Source organism: Ptychodera flava, chromosome 10 (genome assembly GCF_041260155.1).
Source record: "Ptychodera flava strain L36383 chromosome 10, AS_Pfla_20210202, whole genome shotgun sequence".
In the NCBI taxonomy this organism is placed as follows: Eukaryota; Metazoa; Hemichordata; class Enteropneusta; family Ptychoderidae; genus Ptychodera; species Ptychodera flava.
This window is the reverse complement of record NC_091937.1, coordinates 10400252-10425510: the sequence shown is the minus strand read 5'-3', so window position 1 is coordinate 10425510 and position 25259 is coordinate 10400252. Positions and strand designations below refer to the sequence as shown.

General features: G+C 38.4%; 2 protein-coding genes across 2 annotated transcripts in view; one reads left to right on the top strand and one right to left on the bottom strand.

Annotated features, from left to right (window-relative positions):
• LOC139141957 (sushi domain-containing protein 2-like) overlaps positions 1 to 16204 on the bottom strand; it is a 28966-nt gene extending 12762 nt beyond the window's left edge. The window contains exons 1-7 of the mRNA XM_070711735.1: positions 15968 to 16204; positions 13897 to 14147; positions 12055 to 12280; positions 11003 to 11104; positions 10450 to 10577; positions 8424 to 8714; positions 5872 to 6009 (exon numbers count right to left, since the gene is read on the bottom strand). Of these exons, the coding sequence (XP_070567836.1) occupies positions 5872 to 6009; positions 8424 to 8714; positions 10450 to 10577; positions 11003 to 11104; positions 12055 to 12280; positions 13897 to 14147; positions 15968 to 16058 (1227 nt within the window). The 5' untranslated portion in view covers positions 16059 to 16204. The remainder of the gene's footprint in view (positions 1 to 5871; positions 6010 to 8423; positions 8715 to 10449; positions 10578 to 11002; positions 11105 to 12054; positions 12281 to 13896; positions 14148 to 15967) is intronic.
• Positions 16205 to 19496: 3292 nt separating this feature from the next.
• Positions 19497 to 24456, top strand: LOC139141956 (potassium channel subfamily K member 18-like). Its single transcript, XM_070711734.1, has 2 exons — positions 19497 to 20101; positions 22731 to 24456. The coding sequence occupies exons 1-2, from the start codon at positions 19567 to 19569 to the stop codon at positions 23621 to 23623; spliced, it is 1428 nt and encodes a 475-aa protein (XP_070567835.1). The 5' UTR covers positions 19497 to 19566; the 3' UTR covers positions 23624 to 24456.
• The last annotated feature ends 803 nt before the right edge of the window (positions 24457 to 25259 follow it).

The following is a 25259-nucleotide window of genomic DNA, read 5'->3' as shown; positions in this document are numbered from 1 at the left end:
CGCTGGCTCAACTGAGCCCATCAGAAAGTAGGTCTCATAAAACCGCACAATTTTTTTGATATTGTAAGTAGCAATAGACAACACTTTGTCTGACTGTCAATGAAGAGCGCGCAGTTTGTAATGTTGCTGGACTAAAATATCTCCATCCACACCAAATAGACGTCATTAATAATATTTTACATGGAAAAGACCACTTTTCTTTGCACAAAAACCAGCAGTGGCAGGTCTCTACGCTACCATGCCATCCCCAGCGTGTTTGGCAAGTGCCATATGGAAGGGTATTGTAATGCCCTCCCCTGTAGAGACTTTATCTCAAAGGGTCCTTCGTGTGGCCAAGGCGTATGAAGAGCATTGACTCAAAATAGTACATGAAGGAGATAAGAGATAGTGTGATACTTTTAATTAATTATTGGGTAAGATTTCAATGAGGACAATCGAGAACGGGATATGCCATGGCGTGATTTTGTTTAATCTTAAGAAACTATCAAAGACTGGCGTGATGACCATTGTCTGATGATGATAATTTTTTAGTTATGTAAATTTTAGAAACGTATTTAACTTTGTAGAAAGTTTACACTACTGACATTACAGATCAAAATTGGAGACCTGGTGTGTAACGCTTGCCATCTGAAATACAGATCAAAAGTTGTGCTACAATTTACTACTTTGTGTGTTAGCTTCAGTAACTGAAAGCTTTACGATCCAGAATGGTACCTCAACTCGTAATTCTCCTGACTACGAGCATGGCAGTATATGATTTTCCGGCCCACGCTGAACCCGGTCTCGCTGTAGGAGTTAAATGCCGGCCCAATGCGCAAAACAACACCGCTGTGTAAAACTAGTTGGTCTAATCATAAATCATAAACTTCCTTTACTGTTTATATTTTATGTTCAAAAGTTTACGTATCGATCATTTCATTTAGGTTCAAATTGAGGAATCTTTCATCGTGCTGTATATACAATTGTCCACGCAGACACGGTCCATAGAGGGATCGTATGCAAAGAAAGGCTGGTTGTTATCTGCTCCGCTACACACTAAAGCTCCGATCGTCTCTACAGCCAAAATCATAGTCTTCTGCAAATTGTAGTTTTTCCAAGCTTGTTATATGTTTCATTAATTCATCACAAAAGTTACTTAAACAACGGAATCAAACCAAGAGGACGTGATGTTCAGCCGGGTGCGTAAACGTTTGGGGGAAACGTTGGATTGCGTTACTAACTAATGATCAAAAAACTGACTACTTTTCTGACTTGAGAGAGATTAGAAATAACCCATGAGCACCCACGGTCACAGTTTAAAAGTACAGTCAGGAGACAGAAAAAGATGTATGACTGCTTTGTGACAAAAAGCTGTCACAATGTTGGGGCTTTGTTTGACTGAAGAATGAAAGAAGGAAAAAGGGATATTCACCTAAGTTACAATTGGCTAAGAAGGACCATATCTGGTTAAAGGTAAATTGTCTGACTTGGTGTATAGAATTCTGTACAGCCCTAAAAGTAAGCCGAAAATTGCCTACAACGAGAAACTTAAGTGTTATCAGGTAGAGCCACTGAAAGGATGGTTAGATAGGGTTAAGGTTCTACCTATTTATGAACGCATACAAGTGGGTAAACCCTCTGACCAGGATCGAGCAAAGTCTGATCTTGGTAACAAAACTATACCCATATCTAACGATACAAATAACACTGTTACTGAGAATAGTGGTGCTGGAGCAATAAAATGTAAGTCTAATATATCTACTGGATCTAATTTGAAATCAGATGCTCCCCTTGATATCACTTCAGAACCAGAAATGACAGATTTTGATGATGACATAAGCAAAAGCCAAATTAAATTTGTAGCGATGATTCAGTTTGTGAGGATGAAAGTAAGGGAGATTCTGACATTTTAGAAGTAGAAAAAATGTGATGATGGTGAGACAAAGATTGCTGAAACTTTCACCGAGAAAAATAATTTAAAGATCAACCAAGCAGATATCCTAAGAGAGATAGAAGCAAATGAACCATTATGACCTTGGAAGACTGTCAAAGGTCGTGAGTCAAGTTTGAAAAGAATTGACAAGTTGAGTAGATCAAGAAATGAGAACATCTAAAGTACGCAGCCAAGGAGAAGGGTAGTCTCTCTTTTAAGGGTCTAAAGCCCCTGCGTAGGTTTGTCAATATTGCGGTGAGGTTAAAAGCATGCATGTCATGAATAGACAGGTTCATTAAAGGCTACCAGACGTGTAACCTTGTTATATAGTTGCACAAGGCCAGGTTCACGGTGTATAGTCACGTTCTTTGACGACTGGATGATGAGAGAAAACAAAAAAACAAAACAAAATAAAAAAAAGGTAAAACAAAATACATCACCAAAAATATTAAAATGACGAAAACTGCCAAAAAGGCAGATAAGTCTGTATTTTCATCTACTTGGTTCCAAAGTCTGATTACAACTGCTAAATATTGCGATTGACCTGGGGCATCCTTTTCTTGACTACCAGGTGTCATTCAGTAGAGTACAGAGATCTTCACCTTGAATGCCAGAAGGTCTAGCTTCCTTTTTCGTTTTGTCTTTAAGTGGTTGTGGGCGGTACAAAATATGAAGTAGAAAGAGCCGTGGAAAATACCTGAACCTATTATTGACTCTGTCTTTTACTCTATCCGTTCCCTTTGCTATGAGAAGAATACTTAAATAGATAGTGCAATAGGGTTGTTAACTCCTTGTGAGCATTACAGCTCTCCTCCCTGTACTTCTCCTTTGACAATGTGACAAACAGAACGACAACTTTATCTTGAAATAGTATGTGGTGTCCACAGAGAGCTGATTCTGTTGACTTCCACATGGAAATTTCCTCTGAGACTTCTTCTATTTGACATGACAGAAGGAGGGCTACATACCCTCGGTAAAGTTAAAGGACGGTTCATTACAGCCATTTTCTATTGGTTGTTGTTTAAGATCATCGACATTGTGCAGATTCAGCCAACGGAGCTATTCATCAAAAAAGCTATTCCAGGAGTAATTTTTGAGGGCAGGGGAAATTTTAATTTTGCTAGGGCAGGGGACATGTTTTTAGGTGGTAGGGGAGCAAATTTTAGGGTTTTTTTGGTAGGGCAGGGCGGATATCGGTTGATTTTCCTGGGGACAGGGCTTGGCGAAAAACTTTTTGAGGGGAATTGTTTCCAGGGCAGGGGAAATTGGCAAGTTTTTATTCGCTGCAGGGCGAGGGAGCTTCAAAAATTCACAGTGGGGAGGGGAAACAGGCAAAAATAAGTGGGGAGTGGGTAAAAATGAAGTTTGAGTGTGGGAGGGTAAGTCGAAAAATTTTCTGTGTGAGGGCAAATTATGAACAGCTAATTAATTACCCTCTTGACTTAAAATTAGTCAGTTCACATTATTTGTCATGCACAATATATCTTATCATAGTAAGGACCTTTTTAAAAGTGCATTGTTCGTTGGCTGCACCTGATTGTGTGCATGAGGATATGCAAAGGTCTGGTCAGGGGAAATTGTCGCAGAATTTCGGGGTCAGTGACCTATTACATCGCTCTTGGACCGCTTTGTTGGGTCTATCAGGGTGAATCATTACAGCTAGATATATCCACATATATCCAAGGTCTTTGGTCATGTGAGTGTTTCTGTTAGGAGTCAGACAAAAGACGGTAACAGTCAAAGCTTTGTCTTATAGTATGACCAGGAATCCGGAAGTGAGACAAAGGAAACGGCGATCTCAGACTGTCAGATTTGTTTGTGTTAATGTTTGAGTTCTGTCCGTTGAGAGGTTTGTGAAGTGGTTGTGAAGTTTTCCCGATGTATTGAATGCCGTATGTTTTATCTGACAGGGCATAGATAACGTTGGTTAATTTGCAGTTCGCATCATGTTTGATTGTGAAAGTTTTTCCGGTTACTATTGATTTGAAATGGGTAATATTTTTGATCACGGTGCAACAGGGGCATCTTGCTGTGTTGCATGGAGGCTTTCATCCCCAGGTTATCTGTTCTGATTCAGTGTATTCTATTTTATTTCAGAGGATGATGTCACCAATGGTAGCTGGTCTACATTGGGCAATGATGGGTGCATTTGGCATACTTGTCTAATTCGAACTGACGATTTCAAGATAGCGTAATTATCTGTACTTATTTTTCATAGATCTGGTTGACAGGGATCATATGAAGAGATCCAGAAATCGGGACCAAGGGCACACGCTGTGAAGTTTTTTCCGTTGATATTGAAGTAGATAGTTACGAGATGGGGCTGATGCACGGGCGATCGAAGGATTAGTTATTTTTGTCGAATACCAAGATTGTCGTTGGTAGCATGAAAATTCACCCAGTCGTCTTTCACACCACTCCAGTTTATTACATATGCGCCGTATCCGCAGTGCTCCTGAGTATGCAATCGATCTGAAAACATGGTGCGGAAGGCATCTTGTAGGTGGCATGTAACGGTTGGATGAAGTGGGCTTACAGTAGAGATCGGTTTCGAGTTTATGATGCAAAAGGTGAACATGTACGTCAAGGAATGGTGCAGAGTGCTTGTTTATTTCAACTGTGAACTTTATTTTCTGATGGCAGTTGTTAAGATGGTCAACGAACATGCGAAGATCTTCTTTGGTTGCTATCGATAGTGCTACTAGGTCATCGATGAAGAGGTTGGTAACTTCAGGGCAGTTATGTGTCATGTATAATATTTCCACATTCACCAGCACATAAAGATGTTGGCATATGAAAAAGCAAAGGGTGTTCCCATCGTGGTACCGGAGACTTGTCTATAATGCTATGGGTTCAATCGAAAGTACTGGTTGTTGAGTACAAAACGAGCCGATTAGAGAATCTTAGTAATTTCATTGTTGGTTAAATTGGAACTTGAACCAAGAGACTGATCAAGGGCAATCATACCTTCCTAGATGTCAATATTTTGGATGAGTGAAACAGCGTCAGTATAAGACGATGAGGTATAAGGTAGGGGTACATTGACATTAAGTTGATTAATATGTGCAAGTTGAAGAAAATTTGTAATGTCCTTTACATTATACGAGTTCTGTGCAATATTGTTCACAAACCGGTGCCACTTTCCAATCAAACCACAGAGGTGATGCACGTGTGGGAGCTTGGACTTGACTGTATATGCCGGGGACATGCTGGTGGTAAATCGCCTGGGTGTTTGATTTTATTGATTTTACCAAGAATGTAGAAATAGACATCTCTGCGATCAGGGCAGTGCAGGATAGCGTTTGTTTGTGTCTGGTAGATTGAGTAAACTAACCTATTTGGTAAGGTCTTTGTACACGTCGATTGATCGATCCTCAGGTATTTATTCATAGACGTTAGTATATGACAATTGTCTCATGCATTCTCTTTGAAAATCACTGGTGTTCCGAATCACTGTGTTGCCTCCCTTCATCTGCTTGTCCAATGACAATAGAAATATTATTTTTGAGTAATATCAAAGCTTTACGCTTTCGAGTGGTACATCAACTAACTCTCTGACTTTTTCGTAACGTAGTAAAATTGGACAATAACTTAGCGGCAATTAGAGCAGAGAATGTTCATTGGTTGAAAGTGGACGATCACTGAGATTAATTAAGTGGATTAATCGTCTAGCATTGGGGAAATTACTATTTTACGGCGATGTTCAGGAATATTTGTAGATTATATATATATATATATATATATATATATATATATATATATATATATATATATATATATATATATATCAGGAATATTCGTAGATTATATAATATATATATATATGTATATGTGTGTGTCTGTGTGTCTGTGTGTTTGTGTGTCTGTGTCTGTGTCTGTGTGTCTGTGTCTGTGTCTGTGAGCTTGTGTGTTCTTCGAGGTTTCAGTTTCCAAGGTAAAGCCTCTCATCATATACTTACGTGTGCAGGGGTGCCACCAAGACCTGTGAACGAATCCCCATCACTAGCTGTTCCCGTTGTCCAAACGATATCTCCATAGTTAAACAAAGCAAATGAATGTCTTCCATTGGTAATTAGGACTGCTTGGAAAGTGTTCCTCTGATAATAGAATAATATGACATGACGAAGTGTGATAATCACTTTACACAATGTGTGAAAATACGGGTACTCATCAATGCTTTGAAAGGGAGAAACGAAATATATTAATTCATTTAAAAAAATCTTTGGGGATTATAACTATTTTCATAGCAAATTTGAGGAAAATTGTAGGATTTTTTGTTGTTGAAATAAATGTGTTTGGCAAAGATTAAATTGTAACACGTCAGAGTTATCTAGCTTCAAGCGAAAATTAATTTAGCTATAACAAGAGTGCTACAGAATTTTGATCAAATTCAGCACTTTAACTTTTGATATGTGACGTAATTACAGAAAGTCATTAAACATACAAGTAGGCTTATAATGACTAAACGATATTCACAAAAGTGTAAGCAAGTAAACCAAAGTATAAGCAATGTACTTCGTAAGTCTCGGAAAATTCCAATGCATTTAGCATTTATGGCCTAATTACATCAATTCATTTAGGATGCAAATGAGTTAATAATCAGAATGTCATGCTCATCAAACTTATAGAAAACATAACCAAAATATGATCCACAATAGCAGACATTTGTGAATTCATTATTTATATGTAGTCTAATTAGAGATTTTCATTAAATAACCAAATAAGCTTACAATTAGAATATTTTACTCATCAAATTTACAGTATAGCCAGATCTACCAAAAAGAAACAGAAGTTTAGTCAAAATCAATGCTCTAAGCAATGATATATGGCCTACTAACATAAAGTGATTAATTGTGCATTGAGATGAAATCAGAATCTCATGCCTATCAAGCTTACAGCATACGTAAATCTGAGTATGTTAAATAGATTGCAAATGTTTGGTCAAGATCAGTACATTTAGTATTGCTATGTGTGTTATATAGGGAAATTCATCAAATATGCAAATGAGATAATGATCGTAATGTCTTGCATATCATATTAACTGTGCATTGAGCTAAAACCAGAATGCCATGCCTATCAAGCTTACAGCATAGACCTGAGTAAGATAAATTGATAGCAAATGTTTCATCAAAATTAGTGCATTCAGTGCTAATATATGACGTAATTACACAAAGTGTCAAATATGCAAATGAGATAATGAGCATAATGTCCTGTTCATTAGGTGGGCCTAAGTATGATTAATAGAAGGCATAAGTCAATTTTATTGATGTATGGCCTAATTACAGAAATTAATAAGATATGCAAATGAGATAATATATAAAGTGTTTTAGCTTATCAAAAGTAGAGCATAAGTAGACCTAATAAATAAATACATATCAGAAGTTTTGTCAAAGCAAGTGTATTCAGTATTGATATATGGCTTCATGAAATTGAAAGACATATATGACATTTGCAAATAATTATTATGCAAATAATCGAATGATCAGTGCGTCACATCTACCAAAATTTCTACATAAATTGTCCTATGTATAACCAACACACCATAGAGATCTGATGAAATCCTGTGCTTTGAATTTTATTGTATATCATGATGGAGAGTTATTCCTTAAATATGCATACCGACTTATCGTCTGTCAGCCAGGCAAACCAAAGTTTAAGCATAGTAACATCATAAAAACTTAAAGTGCCTGCACAGTTACATGAGGTTATTGGCTCAGCATTTATAAAGTTACAAACAACTGCACAAATTCTATAATTTTATGCTAATGATTATTAACTATGCAGACCATACTCAGCAAAGTTTATTACAGAGCCCCGTGAAAGTCTTGTGCCGAAAGCATGATATTTTGGTCGAACTCACTAATGTTGACTGCGCAATGGCTCTAGGTGATTTTTGCATCTGTATTTGAAAAGGCTGCTGGATCACGATCTGCATGATGCCACCCTGGCTCCCTTAGGCATTTTGAAATATTCAAGATGGCCGCAAAGATAGCGGCCGAGACTCATCTTGCTCATGAGATGCTGTGCGTGTTTTAATGTCCTTTGCCAGGTAAATTAGGTAAAGAAATCCATCCTTTCATTAAAATGCATAATCTTTAATCTATATGAAAATCCAAGATGGCCATTAAAATGACTGTTTCAGTGACTACGAGTCAATCAACTGCACAGCCATGCGACTGATTTATGAGATAAGGAATTTGTATTTATTACTTATATGAACCGAAAAATAAATCATAAAATCCAAAATGGACGACATACATCGAATATTGCGGAAAAAAATGGTTGACACAACAAATATCGAGAAATATGTTAATTTGTAGTGCACATCAAGTTTGGTGTCATGGTTAGGGGTTAGACGTCAAAGAATTGTGGTCGGTAATTTGACAGCTCTTCAAAAGGGCAATTTTCTGAGTTTCTGAGTGTTTTTGCAGATACAAGAAGATAGGTTTACTGAATATTACACACTGCAAACTTAATTCAAAGATCCTGAAGAAAATAAAAATGCACTCACCAGCATGCGATTTTGTGACCCATAGTATCCCACATCGTCCCATGTTGCGATCAGTACCCATATTGCTTCAAATTTAAGAACTCCTTCAGCTACAAAATACTTCTTGATATGGCGTGAAGCTTTCGCAAGGGTGCCACTTTCAGTTGTTTCCCGCCAAAAGACGTTGCCACCTTTATTAGTATCGACGTCACCCCAAAATGGCGCGACCACCCGTCTTCCCTCAAGAGGAAAAGGATCTGGGGTGAACTGACTGACTTCCGAAAGGAAAGATATTATACCGTTCGTGTTAACCTGGAGTTAAGACAGAAAATGTCGTTCCGTTAGAAACGAAAGTGATGTTTGTAAAGAAGACCTACCCGATAACGAGCTTCAAATGCTACCCTAGAACTGTTACAACCAACGCATACGTGTAGTGTTTCTTGTCTTGAAATTACACAATTTGAATGTGAACTAATGTGAACATGCTACGTGGAGAAGAGTCGGATTAACAAATCTCACTGTACTGCCCTCATATTTCGATATTTTAAATATATATGATTATAAATAATGATACTGCAATGTTGGCTGACTCCTTCGACCTGCACGTAGAAATTCAGCAAAATTTCATCCTAAAATATTCATTTACTTGCCACTTTCGCGAATGTTTCGGTACAGGAAGCCATTTCAAACACTGCATAAAAATATATCAAGATAAACTTGCAAAAAACATTTATTTATTTGCAGAGACAAATATGAAAACATGTCTGGTTTCTCACAACTTATTCGTATGAAATATTAGCTGGCCTTGTTAAAGTCGGCCTGAATGTCGGTTATCATTCAGCAAATTAAAATGACCTGTACCGTATTTCGCGCAGACTTGTTCGACATTATGGCGCTTTTAACTCTCAAGCTGGGGTTCGAAATGTGCGCGAGCTAAAAAATGTTACGCGGTGCGCAGGTCTTCTTGTTGAGAATTAAAACCCCGGCTCCACTAAATCAGATTACCGGATTCCATCTAAGCATATAATTATAGAAAAAACATATTAATAAATGGTTTCAGCAAACAACCCTAAGCTAAAGTAAGCGACTTTGTTATATTCTACTTACATAAGGACTTATTCAACTGAGAACAAATAATGTGAAATTAAAGTAGCTAGATACCTAAGAGACACTTTCAGATTTTTATTTTTTTCTCCGTTATAAAAGTCCCAAACCCTAAATGAAGTATAGATTTTCTAAAAGTCCCGATATTGGTGAATCCGACCATGCAAAGTACAGAGCTGTGCTGTTTTATTTTATTAATGTAGCTCATCACACTGTAGATACGGTCTGTGTTTTGGCTATCCGAGCTGCGTCCTATCCTTTGTAAACTGTCAATCAATAAAGATAAAGATATTTTACTTGTTTTACTTGTGATCGATTCTGTCGGCGCTGTCAATGACACTTTTGCATTGACCCTTGACCTATGTTTGTTGCGTCAGAAGGCACCGTCCATTGTATTGAATGGAAAGTGTTAATATGTCAATTTTTCGGCACTTCGATATTATGATGAAAAAAATTGTTTGACTAGAAGTGTTCATTTGTCGATCTTTCGAAACTTCGATATGGATAAATCTAGCATATATACTGCACTTTATCTTCGGTCTTGACATCAAGAATGTATGCATACATACGTACATGCATACATAGATAGATACACAGAAACATTCAGAGATGTATAGAAATATATACAGACACAGTAGATAAATAGATGCATGTATAACAGACAGACATACATACATACATACATACATACATACATACATACATACATACATACATACATACATACATACATACATACATACAAACATACATACATACATACATACATACATACATACATACATACATACATACATACATACATACATACATACATACATACATACATACATACATACATACATACATACATACATACATACATACATACGAATGTGCCATCCGTCCATCCAGATATCCATTGCCGAATATATCAAAAATAGACAAAACATTAAAACATTACCCAAAGTGAGTCGTGGTCTTGATCGAAGAAAGGAAATGGAATCGAAATAAAAATCTCTCCAGAACTTCCATCATCATTTATCAAGTTGATGTTGTCACCAACTTCCGCGCCGTAAGGGTAAAAGAGTTCTGTGAATCGTATAATGAAACCGAATTAAGATCCTATCTTGTAGCTATTATATAGTACAATGCTGTCTATTCCCAAAATTTGATCTAGCAATCTGAAATATGCTGTATGCTGCAATGCATGATATAATTTTATAATGGTCAACATCGATCATCGAAACTGTTCAAGCTGATATGTTTAACTTTCTAATATCAGCTTCGGAACTTAAATTTAAACAAGCTACTCCCTACAGTTTAAGGAAACTTGAATCCAGTGTTATATCCTAAAAGCTGACTGAAACATCGTACATAAATACACTATTACATAGCAACGAATAATTAGTGAAGCGGTTATTTCAAAATCTTAACGTTTAAAAGTAAATTCATCATCACAACCACTATAATCCCACCAAAACATAAACAAGCACTTGACAATTCTTAACACTCACTGTATTTATCCGAGCATGGATTGTACTTGGCGATGGAGGTGTGCAGGGATTGTCCATAGGTGAAAAGTTTGTCACAATTCGAGACCATTCGCTGTTGTGATTCTATAGGAAAGGGATATTTGTTTAAGAAGTGTTTGTCACATAATCTGCTTTTGAACCAACATTTATGTGTTTTGATAGATTTTATCACAATTATTGGTCCATCTCCATGTCATATCTGAAGGCAACATTTCGGATCACTAAATTTCTTTAACGTCAACTATCAGCACAAATGCACTAATTTAGCTAGTTTCGTATCAGAGAAAAGTGACATTTTGGATGAAATTTGATAAAAATTTCTAGCACACACACACTGTCAATCATCCCTCTCTAGTCCAGTCAAGTGCATTGATATTTGAAATTAGGAAATTAAATATCCTATCGAAAGCAAGCAGTTACTCAAATGTCTCAGAGAAATGCAAGCTTTGTCTTACAGAGAAGCTATTTATCATCAATGCAGATAAGTCCAGCCTTTTAAACTAGCGTTCCGAGTTGGTCTCCAATTGCCGACACGAAAACAAATTTTACTTGTCAAATTTCAATTCAACCCACCACACCAAATGGTTTGACCCAACCTGATACTTATATGTAAGCACCTGAAGCAAATTTCAGACAATAAAATCTGCCTATCTGACGATCGCATGTATGCGTGAAACTCGAGTGATAGGTACCAAACATACTTGATGTGTTCTCATATTTATTGTAATATTGCTCTGCATCCCTGCATCGAGCACTTTACCCCTCTGAGAAGATATAGATATATATATATATATATATATATATATATATATATATATATATATATATATATATATATATATATATATATATATATATTGTTAGTAGTTGTCGCATTTCTGAACAACGTTACGACTAAGCTTTATATGTGAGGCAAACCTGACTATAGTTGATGTCATGATCATGTGTCCGCGGAAAATGCAATAACCTGGGTTAAAGACAGCATTGCTCGAAGTCATGCTTTGTCGAAGTCGATCATGCTTTGTTCACTTTACCTGGAGATGAAAGTTCGTCTTCGTTCCAGGCACCAATCACATCTAAGTACTCCACGCACACTTGTGTCCATGAACCCAGCATGTCATTTATCAAATCAGTGACGTCACTACGCAGGCTACCGTGAAAGAAAGCATCAACCAAAGCTGCTTGTACGTCAAGGGGGTACGAATCAAAGTCACTTATTTCTTTTCTAGTATCGTCGATAATGTAGGGTAGCGTACCAAGCTAAGAAACGAAGGTGAGTGAAAAAAGTGACTAGATCGTTGAATGGATTTCAGGATCGAGACTTCTCATAGAATTTACTTCTTAATATTGTTATTTAATGAGTGAACCCTGGGTTCACTATGGAGAGTCGAATATGAAATTTCATGCGACTCTTTAAACAGTGCTCTAAAGCTAAAATACTACTTGCATCATTTAAGCAAAAAGGCCGCAGGCTAAATAATATACAAGGAAACATCAAAACCAACAACCATCGTAAAGACAAAATTATAGGCAGCTGACAGACGAACAGGTCAACTAGTAAATAAAAACACAAACAAAGATATAACAGGCCTGTTTGAAAAAAATGTATGACAAACGTGTAAAGAAGTGTAACTCTGAGACTTCTTATCAACAAACGAAGTCTTCGTCATGGTATTAAATGGTCCGACTGTCTATACAAGGAACATTCTGTCGGGGGTGGGTGGGGGTGATTACAGACACTAACTTTCAGTTTTGTGTTTGTTTTACCCCGAGTAGTAGCCATAGTTTGTTTTTTGTAGTAGTTTAAACTAGCCCACTAGTCGCTTTGCGTTTTGTTTTTGTTTTTTGCTTTTTTGTTTTTTTGTTTTTTTGACATTTAAATAAAGATTGTCAACTTATTCAGTCATTCCGTCTCTCCTATTGTTTTTTTTTACCTACGTTCCAGATGTGCTTTTGGCCAGGTCACGTGATCGAGGGCCGTTGCCTTCTCAGCTTGTAGGAATGTGCTGTGGGTTCACGCAGCGGCGATCGCACTGCCATGAACCAATCACACCGCGTAAAATTAAATCGAGACAAATTTTGCAGAAATGTATTTTATTTTATTACGACATAATTAAGCCCATAGACTTGGGGCAAGTCTAGTATTACGTCTAATGGGGCCAAATATAAAAATATGTCCTTTTCCGGTAATCTGGCCTAACCTAAAAGCCGCCAAACCTAGTCATGTTTTCGTATTTTCAAAACAAAGAGGGGTAAATTCTCTTAAGGTTACCATATTTTATGGAAGGTCGCCAACAAAATGCACAATACAATATCCTCCGACCTACTTATCCTAACTTTCGAAGGTATGTCAATGGAAACACATCTCTTTCAAGTTTTGATTTTGCCTTGTTATGTTACTTGTTTATGTCTTCTAACTGTTTGTTTCATTGCTGGTTATTGGTGGGTTGGTTGTCTTTTTGTATCTCTTATTCAACGTTATTTTACTTAGTCTGCCCGTCTGTTTGTTCGTTTATTTTTGTGTCATTGTTAGAGTTTGTATCTAATTGTTTGTTTTAAGCGGGAAGTCTCTTTCGATTACCCACAAAATGAGTGGACTAATTTTTACAAAGCTATCGAAATTAGGACTATCGTTCATAAGAAATTAGCAAAGAGGCACTAAAATATAACGTCCGATAGATAGATAGAAAGATAGATAGATAGATAGATAGATAGATAGACAGATAGATAGACAGATAGATAGATAGATAGATAGATAGATAGATAGATAGATAGATAGATAGATAGATAGATAGATAGATAGATAGATAGATAGATAGATAGATAGATAGATAGATAGATAGATATTTTTCGCACGTTTCAGACTGCAAACTTACCCGGAATAACTGAACAATTTGGGCATCGGTAAGACTTTGTTCTCCTCGGAAAATGTCATCGAAGGCAACATCTTTCAAATTCACAACTTGGAATCGTGATTCAGCCTCATTCCTCGGCAATAGCCTGAACTTTATCCCTATCGCCCGGACAGTTTCACCCTCAGAGATTTCTAAAGAATACTGCGTGTGGTGGTGCTCCTCAAATGTCATAACGTAATTGCCGATGTAAGTCACGTCGTGTTCTGACAGTCCTGAAAGGGAAAGAATTTCAAGAGTTGACGCTTAGTTAAACACTGTGTAACCTTTTGGCGTCGATTTGCGTTTTCAACTCAGCCTGCAAGATGATGAACGGCAGTTCCTTGTTTGTTTTGGTCCCCTCGCCCTGCTGTAAAATGAGGCGATAAAAATCTGCCTTTTTTCAACATGACGCAAAGTTCTTGAATTGTAGCTCATAAAATAGTTGCATCTCGGTACAAGCGATCTAAACAATGACGTGTAGACGGGAAACTTGGAAATACCATGACGCATGATTTTAGATGCATTGTGCAAAAATACATGCTAAGACATGTCTTCCGTTTGATTTATGTCTCTTACTTTAAGTCCACGACCTCTCATTTCTTGTAAACAATTTCTTTCTCGCTTTGGACAGTAACAGCACCGCTGGGTATATGACAGTTTTATGCCACTTAATGGCAAAAACTCCACCTGTAGATTGACCCCAATATATCAATATCGGCGAAGGAGAGGTTAACTGACAATATAATGGTATGTGAACTGAACTGGCAAAGATATTTACGCTAATGTGATTGTCCTTTGTACAGTCCAACATGTATTGGGTATTTTTACTTCCTGGTGAGATCACTATGCCAACCGACAATGTTCAATTTCAAAGTGTAATGTTTTTACGTTTCATTAAGAGCGATTGTCGCAGCTCAAAACTCTCTTTATTTTTTATGAAATTTGTAATGTTTAAAATCTTAAATATAAGGACAGACCATTCTTTTAACAAGAGGTGTGTATTTCTGCTCTCTCTCCCTCCCCCCCCCCTCTCTCTCTCTCTCTCTCTCTCTCTCTCTCTCTCTCTCTCTCTCTCTCTCTCTCTCTCTCTCTCTCTCTCTCTCTCTCTCTCTCTCTCTCTCTCTCTCTCTCTCTCTCTCACACACACAATGAAATTTTCAGTCTGTCTATCCGTCTGTCTTTCTGTCACCCCTGTCTTGTCTCTGTTTCTTTCTGTTCCGTCTGTTCTGTCTCTCTGTCTGTCTGACTGTCTCTGTCTGTTCGTCTTTGTCTGCCTGTCTGCCAGTCTTTGTTTCTCTGTCTATGTCTCTCTTTCTCTAAGGAGACTACGATGGTTACAATTAGACTACAAACACACTGTGTTTTTTGTGTACATTTTCAAAGAAACACAAAATAAAGTAGCACTTTCAAACCACAGCTATAGAGATAGACATATTGAACTGATCGTGACGTTAGCATTGTCAATGGTGCAGCAACTTTTTATCAAGAGACAAACAAATTCATTACAGGGGATTATCGACATTATCGATCGATATTACATCTGCTACCCCAATGATCGTTTCCCTGGTCTTACCGTATTGGGGCTTTTTTTTTCAGGAAAACACGGGCATCTGAGTCTCCATGATATGTGCATAATTTAAAGTCTAGTCACGTAAGACCCGATAAGGGAAGGGAAAACTAGAGTTATTGGTCTGTTTGTTAGCTTGGAAAATTTTCATGGTTATTTTTCTCTTTACTATTTGCTCGGTTGACTTGGCGATCCTATTTGAAGCTATAAGCACAGCTAATCAATCTCGCGATTCTAGAGGCACTTTCAGACAAATGGTGATGTATGTGACGCAAACGCCGAGTGCATCTGTCAAAGACTGCGTAAGACGACTTTTGCTAACAGTAGTGAAGCATATAAATCTGACAGATTCTAAATTTCGCCTTGTAAGTCCACAGATTTGGGTCAGGCCAACTTGTCCTGGAACATAATAACTTTGCTCATAGATGATTAAACATAAGGCAAGACTTTCACTTCGTTCTTTAGGCGTTGCCGTGTTTGGCTTACCTTGAGCTCGACAAAGTCTTCCTTCAAGTATCTGGCACAGGACATACGAAACAGCCAGTAGATTTAAATACCTTTGCATAATCTTTCTCATGATTTCTGATTATTTAAACATATATTCACCGACAGATTGTCGCTTCTGTCAAAGTAAAGGCGCTTAAAGGACCTTTACTTGCAATAGCTGCGGTTAGGCAAACAACTGCCAGTGGTGTTTCTCCAGCTCCGTGGTTACTTAAAAGTAAAATTAATTGTCGAATACGCATGCGCTTTGTTAAACATGTAAAGTAGAAACGGAACGACGTCATAACTTTGTCTCCCTTCTTAACAGGGCTTTCGAAAAATCGCCGCTGAAAGCAGGACGACCGCCGGTTGAAATTATGCCAAGATCGCTTCTTTTTACCAACTTTCACAGACGATAAAGCAACAATCTTTCTAAAATTAAAAAGAAAACGTAACAAACGCGATGGACGGTGCGAATAGATGACATGTAGTCTATATTAAATTCTCGCTAAGTTACTTCCTGGTTTATCGCTAAACTCCTAGCTCAACTCGGGGTCTCATGCTTGTCCTCAAAATATCTTATCATGAGATGCACAATCTATGTATTGTATTCTGTGATTTGTTCGTTTACATCCCGACATGTATCGGCTGCTCTTATTCACTAAAGTTTTTAATACAGGCGTCGTGAAGTCCATGTCGTCGCCGATTCGGTGTTGGCAACAGATAAATACTGACACTAAATAAATTTTTGGGTTCGAGAAAGCGATCCAAGCATAGAAGGTATGTTTTTTGTTTTTTTTATCTCGTTTCTAGTCGTGAATTTGGGCCTACCCATGCTATATACGTAAACGTATACGTGGCCGGTACACAGTATACACATATTGACTTGCTATGAGGGCATCAGCATACGTCTGTACCCGAGGCCGTAGGCCGAGGGAAACAGTCTGTTTTTGGGGGTGACTCACAGGCCCGAGGGGTTAAAGACGTATGCTGTTGCCCTCATGCCAGTCAATATGTGTTTTGTAACACACCTCATCCGTAGCCATGCATAAGAACCTACTATACACAAAACTTGTCGCATGTAGGTCTATGATGTAACATGTTGGAGTGGTTCAGTAAGAAAAAGTTTTTCCTAAAAAGACCGCAGTACTTCTGCAAAACGTTCAATTCACCTTTGATTATAGTTTTTGTCCGTATCGAGTCCTTGTTGGAAACCAAAGCATTCAATTCTTCTTCAGAAAGTAGGATAAACCAAGAAATTTCTGGATTATCGTTTCGATCGGCCGCAGACGACATCTTTGTTTACATTCCGGTCCGCGTTCGCGTCAAATATCGTTTTTGACGTCAGCGGGCATCATTTTTCAGAACTGATGCCTGGCAGGCAACAGTTCAAAACGAATGATGCCTGATGACGTCGTTTACGTGGATCAGCACAAAAAGAATGCATCCCACGTGACTATCAATTGGCGAATTAGAATACAGACTGCGGATGAGGTGTGTTACAATCATTACTGTTGTGTGATAATGTGAACGAGCAAGGCCGACCTTCATCGACCGTACAGGATTGGATTTCGCTTGCCGTGATTTGTAGTATCTAGTGTTTTTTATGAAAACATCAATAAACTATGAGTACGCTCAATTACATGGGTATTTTATACTAAATTTTGATTTTTTTAGTATCAGGTGTATTTCAGATAAAGGAATCCAAACCGAAGAAAACATAGCGAAATAGCAGAAGGAAATAACTGCTCTAGAAAAAAACTTAAACTGATACATGAAGAAATTGGAACGATGATAAAACGTATGCAAATAAACAATAAAAGAAAAGAAAGAAAAATTAATTTAAACTCTGAGTAATGTGTCTTTTTGTGAGTGTGTTCCTGCGTGTAATGAGTGAGTGGCTGAGAATCAATGTAAGCTGTATTGCAATGACTCAGCAAGAGCAACTTCACTGATTTTACTTTACTCACTTTCAACTACAGAGTTTTTGGATTGTACTGTTTGTACAGATAAGGTAACTTCTAAAACTTACTACCAATCAGAAACTTCGAAATTACTCTAAAATCTAACAAAAATGTACTTAATGAAAATCCTTAAAAGTTTCAAAAAGTGTACAGAAGGGCTCAAAATAGCCTCTAAAGCCCCTAAAATCTCAAGACCTCCTTTCGAGAGGGGATGTGCCCCCGTACTCGAGCTCTTTCCGGATCCCGTGCCGATGACTTTAGTCATCGGCCGCAGTTACCGTAGGTCACAGCAAACCGGTCTGTTGATATTTCCTTTTCGCCTGTTGATCGAAAAATTTAATGAAAGCCCTGACTTCTACGAATGCATTTTCAGACATTTATCATGTGCCTACGAACTTAGGAATAGGGTAAGGTGAGTTTATCGTCTGAAGTGTTCATGAAGTACGACAAAATGAGAAAGTGCAAATGTTATATACGACAATTTTATGTGCCCTGCAGGCTGCAACGCGTTAAAATGATTGACAATCGCAGAATAGCTATCTCTTAGAGTGTGAAGTGAGTCACAATAGAAACACGCATGAGTGAAACCTAGTTGAACACTAAACACCCGCAGATACAAAGGTACAAACGACGTGCGGTAACATTTGTGTCGTTTTTTCCTACCCTAAGGAACTGTTGTGAATGTGAGATCCCTTGAAACATGTTTGTCCATGACATGATAGGACAATTGTCGGATTTTTTTGCTGTGGCCTCTATCGTTGAGGCTATCTCTTGATTTCGCTGAGTAGTTTAAAGCCCCAATAGCTGTAAATTCTATGCATTATTTTCACGGTGCAGCCTAATATTAGTGAGAGGCATTGAAGTTCCTACTTGCCTCATTATTCTTTGTCTGGGTAAGTATTGGCTGAGAACCGTAGTAGCAGCCTTTGCGGTGCGCCTCCTACGGCGAGGTGGGAAAATGCGCACTAAACCGAGCTACTTACCGCGTTCATAACAAATTTTTAATACTTTCTTTATACTTTATTAATTTACCACAAGACAACTATTGGTTTTCTGTCTTATGTATTTGTCATAAATGGGTCATGTAGGGTGAAGTAAAGTTTAAACCCCCAAGGAACTGTTTTTAGGTTTATGATTGATTACACAGCGAGGGGGCTATTGTAGTACTCAGAAGTGAAAGTTGAGTGAATTATGCGGACATTGATTGGGTGCGGTTTGGCAATATGGCAAGGAATGACGTTCGTTGCGTGAAGAGCTCGCTTGTGTGCAGAAGAGTCGAACAAAGAGCAATAAAGAGCAAGGACTTTCGTCAGCACTCCCGTGTACAACTTTTTATTTGACAGAAAGCAGTCAACAGTATCAACAAAACGGTAAATTCGAGATTTACTAAAAATTCAAGGAGACTTTGCCCTTTACTTCAATAACAATAACAATAACAGTGGTGACAGCCAAGCACCGAGACCTGAGCTCGCGTGTCTGCGCAACGCGCTCTAGTTTGCCGGACTTCCAATCTGCCGTTTTCAAGGTTCACGCCTCAACGTGGTTCGACAAGACATGACCTTTGACCCGGCAACATCCACGAGTGACCTGCTCTGCACTGGGTAACAATAGCAGTGACAAGTGGCGGATTTCCTCAAAATGGCAGAAGGGAACGGAGACGTATACGTGGACGGCCTTGGGCCGAGTCCGGAGACAGAGCTGAATGGAAAGGACATGGTCGGAGACGGAGAGAATGCCGGCCTCTGTAGGACAGTGTGTCGACCGTACTGTATATCGTGGTTCATTATACTCGGATACATTATCTTTGGAGGGTTACTTTTTAAACTTGTGGAGACGCCAAGGGGTACCGTGACCAGTAGCATGCCACAGAACACCAACAGCTCTAGCTTCAGCCCCGAAGCTCCGACGGTGATCACGTACACAGTCGAAACCATGGCAAACGTCACAAGACAGAACTTGGTCAAAACACTACGTGAAGTATTTATGAAGGAGAACGATACGGAGTGGACCGCCAGAGCTGAGGAATTGCTACTTGTGTACGAGACCTCGCTCCGGTTACAGGAAGTCGAGGCGAGGCCGAAAAGTGACGACGCTGGTTTGTACACCACGGAGAGTGCCTTCGCAGACTGGCTGAACTCGTGTTTCTTTTGTCTGACCGTAGTCACCACAATAGGTATGTGTTTTCATTCATCCTGTTTCAACAGTTTTGGATTCACATTGCAAAGTTCCGCAATGCTCTGTCTGATTAGGGCGTGTGCCAAGGTCGTCTCGGCCGGCTGGACAGTGTTAATTTCATGATGTTGTCGGATTATATTAGCCAGGGGGCGTTAAAGTAACACCTGTGAGCCACAATTGTTGAACGTTGGGTAAATACGTTTACCTACATGCACTTCCCCTGCGTAGTTGCGTAATGGAACATTCCACATGCCTACGGACATACCGGTGTATACATAAGAATGAATACAATATAACAGCCCGCCGTTCAGGACTTGTTTGTCCCACAGCGTCGCTTAACAATCAACGATTCATTTTAAGGGTAAGAAATTTGTTCATTTTGCCCTGACAGGGTTTTGTTACTGTATTGCAACGAGAAAGCATAATGCTTGCGGGTTGAAACTTTGAAATCAGACTCGACCGCTTTAAAGGGACAGTAATGCTAACTTTTGATAATTTTTTCACCATAATTGTTTTCAATGTCAACCATAATTTCTTCTGTTTGTTCTCTTCCCCAAGACATGTTGATATACACAGTGTTCAGCTTGTCAACTCAGCCTGTACATGTGTAAACTGCATTGTTATTGTTTAAAAGTGAGTTCTGGTCCGGACCAGAATTAAAATGTAAACAGTAATACAGCATTTTAAACATATAGCCTAGGCGCTAAGTTGACAAGCAAAATAGTAGGTGTTTTGACATGTTTTTGTAGTAGTATAAGAGGTTGCAGTTGACAAACAAAATATAAATAATCAAAAAATCATCAAGAGTTAGCATTGCTGGCCCTTTAAAGTGTGATGGACATCGACGGTAGCATTTTGCAGCTATCCACTGCACTATCACTGCCAAACAAAATAACCAAAAGATCTTGACAGAGGGTACTGCTCGCAGCAGAGTACTCTAAGGGTAGCGTTTAAAGTCACACTGAGACAAGCATAACACTTGTAGGGAACATATAAGCGTTAAATTGTTGTTCGCTATAAAAAAATTTTATCGAAATTTAAAAAAAAAAATTAATTGGTGAATAGAGGCCAGAGTGCGTCATTTCGATGAACCCTCCAAAGATCACACAAATAACGTGAAAACACGTGATCGCGAGTAAACTTTTCGCATTGGCTTGTTAAAGTTAAATGACGGAAGCCGAGTCATCATTCTAACTGACAGACATAATTACCGTTATAATAGAACTAGTGGTACGACATTTATCATTTCCATACACGATATATATATATATATATATATATATATATATATATATATATATATATATATATATATATATATATATATATATATATATATATATATGCAATCTGATGACTTATAGAACTGGGTAGTTCAAAGGCCGTCTTGCTTCCAATCCCGAGTAGCAATAAAATAGCGACGTTTCGGTGCGACTAGCGTACCTTCATCAAGCTATACAACAACACGAATACAAACGAAAATGGAGGTACCACTCGTCGCATAAATCTTATGACTTAAATATTGTTTAGTCTGGCACTGAGCAAAGTCTGTTGAGGAAAAACAAACAAGACACTCGGCAGAGCTGAATTGTGATGAAAGACATTTTTTGCAAAGCTTTGGCAGCTGTTATTCAGACACATCATAAAATAAAAATAGTAGAACTGTATCCGACTAATTACTCCCAACACCGTCCTTGGGAAGGCTACTTGACTCGCAAATATCAAAAGTGACATCTGAAGGCTATAGCACAAGTCCTCCCCATTTTAATGTTAGGGGGCCGACGTCATTTTCGAGAAAGAATACGCTTTGGCCAGCTCTTGTATTTGAGAGAGTTTATGCAAGACCTGCATTTGTATAGCCTTACACTGCATACTGCATAAGTTCGACGAACTCAGTACAGTACTTTGGATTTGTGGGTAATATTGTCAAACGCGCTTGTGAGTAAATATCTGTTTACCAAACCTATGACTGGACTTTTTGTTTAATGGAAGCCAGTCGTTCCTTTGGCGAACTGATCAGCCATCTGCTGTCCATATGTATTATCATAGAACGTAGTCTCGCTTCTACCTCCATGGTGGTATTAATGTAGTTTTTCTTTCGTAGAGTAATGCACACCACAATTCTTAATGATTAATGATTGCGCGAAATCCAAGTTATCTTATCGCCAGCGTCTTCAATGATAGCATTGCAATATAGGCAGTACAGCGGACGATCTTTCACTCAACTGTCTGTGATTACAGTATTCAGTATTAAACTCTTGCAATTGGCATACCAGAAAACGTTGGAAACTTTGCACCCTGAATGCTTATTATTGCCATTAATATTGTATGTCATTACAGTAGTTACATTAAGGGACGGTGAGGAAAGGTGGAAAGAAAGGAACATAAATAACCGCGAAGTCACTGGTTTTCCGCCGGAAGTGACGCGTTTTTGTCGAACTCCAAAGAGGAGAAACACACTAAGCTGAAGTCTGTAAACAGGATGGCATCTATTCAAAGAGTATTTTCTGTATACAAACAAAATCTAGGTATAGAAGTTAACTAATTATGGTCTATTTTCATTTTTCAGTCCATTTCCTCCAACAGATTATAACCTGTATTATGATTTAATATTTTTTTGTTTTTAGGGTATGGTCACATGTTTCCGCTAACTCCACTAGGGCAGGTAGTTTGCATATTTTACGCTGGTTTCGGAATCCCTATATTCTTCCTGTATCTGGCCAAGCTGGGGGAACTGTGCGCCATTCCCGTGAAAAGGATCTATCTCAAGTGCTCTGGCTGTCGGGGGAGATGTGAAAGCCGAACCTCGAGGTCAAAGCGGAAGCAGAGTGCAAGTATAAATGAACACGAGCTTCAGGAGTTCACTGCCGATGGGGACCTCCAAGTTACAAATAATACTCAGGAAAATGGCGCCCCTCCTGTTGTTTATTTCAAAAACGTGGAGTTAGAAAACTCTGAATCGTCGGATTTGATTGAGATTGACCTTGGATGCTCGGTCTCGTTGCACAGTGAACAATCATCAGAAAAGGGTAAGGGTGAACATGAGGACGAGACTGAACCGTTTTTGGTCCGCACTGAATCGGCCGACGCAGGCCCCAGGACTTCCAGGCAAAATTCTCAATTGTCAGCAGACGATAGTGACGAAAATCGCGAGAGTCAGTCCTTGGATGCAGTGGATCTTGATAAGGTGGAGGTTCCCATTCGCATTTTGTCGACCATACTACTCGTCTATATTCTCATGTGCTCGGCTGTATTTTCGTCAATGGAAAATTGGTCGTTCATCGAATCGATCTATTTTTGCGTGATCACCTTTTCCACCATTGGCTTTGGGGATTACGTACCTGGTCACGACCGTCCCGTAAAACAGCTCTTGGTCGCGGGCTACATCGTGCTCGGCATGCTTGTGACGTCGGCCTGCATCAGCCTGTCGCAGAAAAGGATCGCCAGATTTGCTAAGTGGTTTTTCAATTGTCGTTACTGCAATAAGCGGTCATCTGGCTGCTGCTGCTGTGTTGGATGATTTGGGATTATGAATTTAAATGTAAAGAATCGTTTACTCAATGCCATGACTAGCGGATTTTATCAGAATATATTTTATGTAAACAAAGATTTTTTTTAATTTGACTCTGTGAGCCATTTGCGTACGAATGTTCATCGAGTTGTGTTTACCGTGACAACAAAAGTAGTTGTTACCATTTACCTGCATCGTCAGAATTTTACACAATTTTACAAGAATTTTACTCTTTATATATTCTGTTAATTCATATTTTATGTAAACAAAGATATAACTTTTAAATTAGCCCATACTAGCCAAATGTTTTTGATACGCCCATTGATCGGATTTTTTATAGTCCGACAAGAAACTTTGATACTGAGATGTCCATGTGTCTATTTACCTATTATCGATCCAAGACGTATCCATTGAACTTGAAAAACTATTGAGCCATATCACATTTTATGACTGGCCTGAATTACAACCTTCACCTGCGGATGGAACAAATGAAAGTCCACAAAGTTTTCACTCGACAGATTCCTGAACTGTACAGCTTTAACACACACGCCATCCAACCGACTTCCCGCATTCTACCTCTGACATCGATAAATTCCTTAATCTACAACTCATTATGTCTCCACACTCGGCTTTTGTAAACGACAGACACCAAGATTGAAAAAAGTTTTCACAGAAGTAAAAATCTTGACGCCATCCATATATTTTCACAACAACGATATCGTCATAAAGTTCGAAATTTAATTTTTTTAAATTTTATATTCACATCGATCAAGGAACTGTTCGATTTTTTGTGCAATCCTCGGATATGCCTAATTTCGTAATAAAAAGTAATATTTGATGACTCCTCGTCTTCCATGTGCCTGTATTAATTCCCCGTATGAGAAGAATGTCACAGACTATATAAGCTGCTTCACTTTCTCTTACAGATGTGACGTTTGAAATACTTTCCTTTGATCCATGACTTGAACAGAAACACGCATTTTCCATTAATTGTCGAAGTCACGATGTGCGTTGATTGCCGTTGTCGGAAAGCATACGAACACACTGAGTTCCTCAAAGATCGTGTATAATTTGTTGCACAAATGCAGTAATATTTTTATCCTAGCATTTGTAACACCAGCTATTATTATCTTTGAAAAACAAGTCTTTTTTCTTCTTTTCGCAAAAGTAGTGTTGAAAGACAAATGTTATTGATTTGTATATTCAGCACGTGAACAAAACTCAGTCTTCGGTCTTGTTGACAAGGACATAGTTGTCAAGAATATGACGCTAGATACACACAGTGTTTACAGATTGAAATCCGACTCGGAGTTGAACATGGTCAAACAAGTGGACTTCACAAGCAGAAAAAAGCCTCAGAAAGTGTACCGTACATTCATGACACGTAAAGCCAGTTCACTTTCCCGGTGCGATTGTAAGTTTAATGTAATCGTCGTTTGTACACAAATGCAAGAGACAAGAAATGTGCAGCTGTAATCGTTTCTATTCCCGCAAAGTGCGAGATGTGAAAACAATGAAAGACTGTCGTCTCTCTTATATTTTCATAGTACATTCTTTTTTTGAAATCAAGAGAGTTTTTGTTGTATTGCGCAAGATATGGTGAAATACAGAGTATTAGCCTTATTAACAGTGCATTTGTAGAATA

Excerpts from the sequence above, each read along its gene's own strand:
- LOC139141956 (XM_070711734.1), top strand. The coding sequence starts at position 19,567 with ATGGCAGAAGGGAACGGAGACGTATACGTGGACGGCCTTGGGCCGAGT. Across the intron at positions 20,102-22,730 it reads GACCGTAGTCACCACAATAG|GGTATGGTCACATGTTTCCG; the intron begins GTATGTGTTTTC and ends TTTTGTTTTTAG.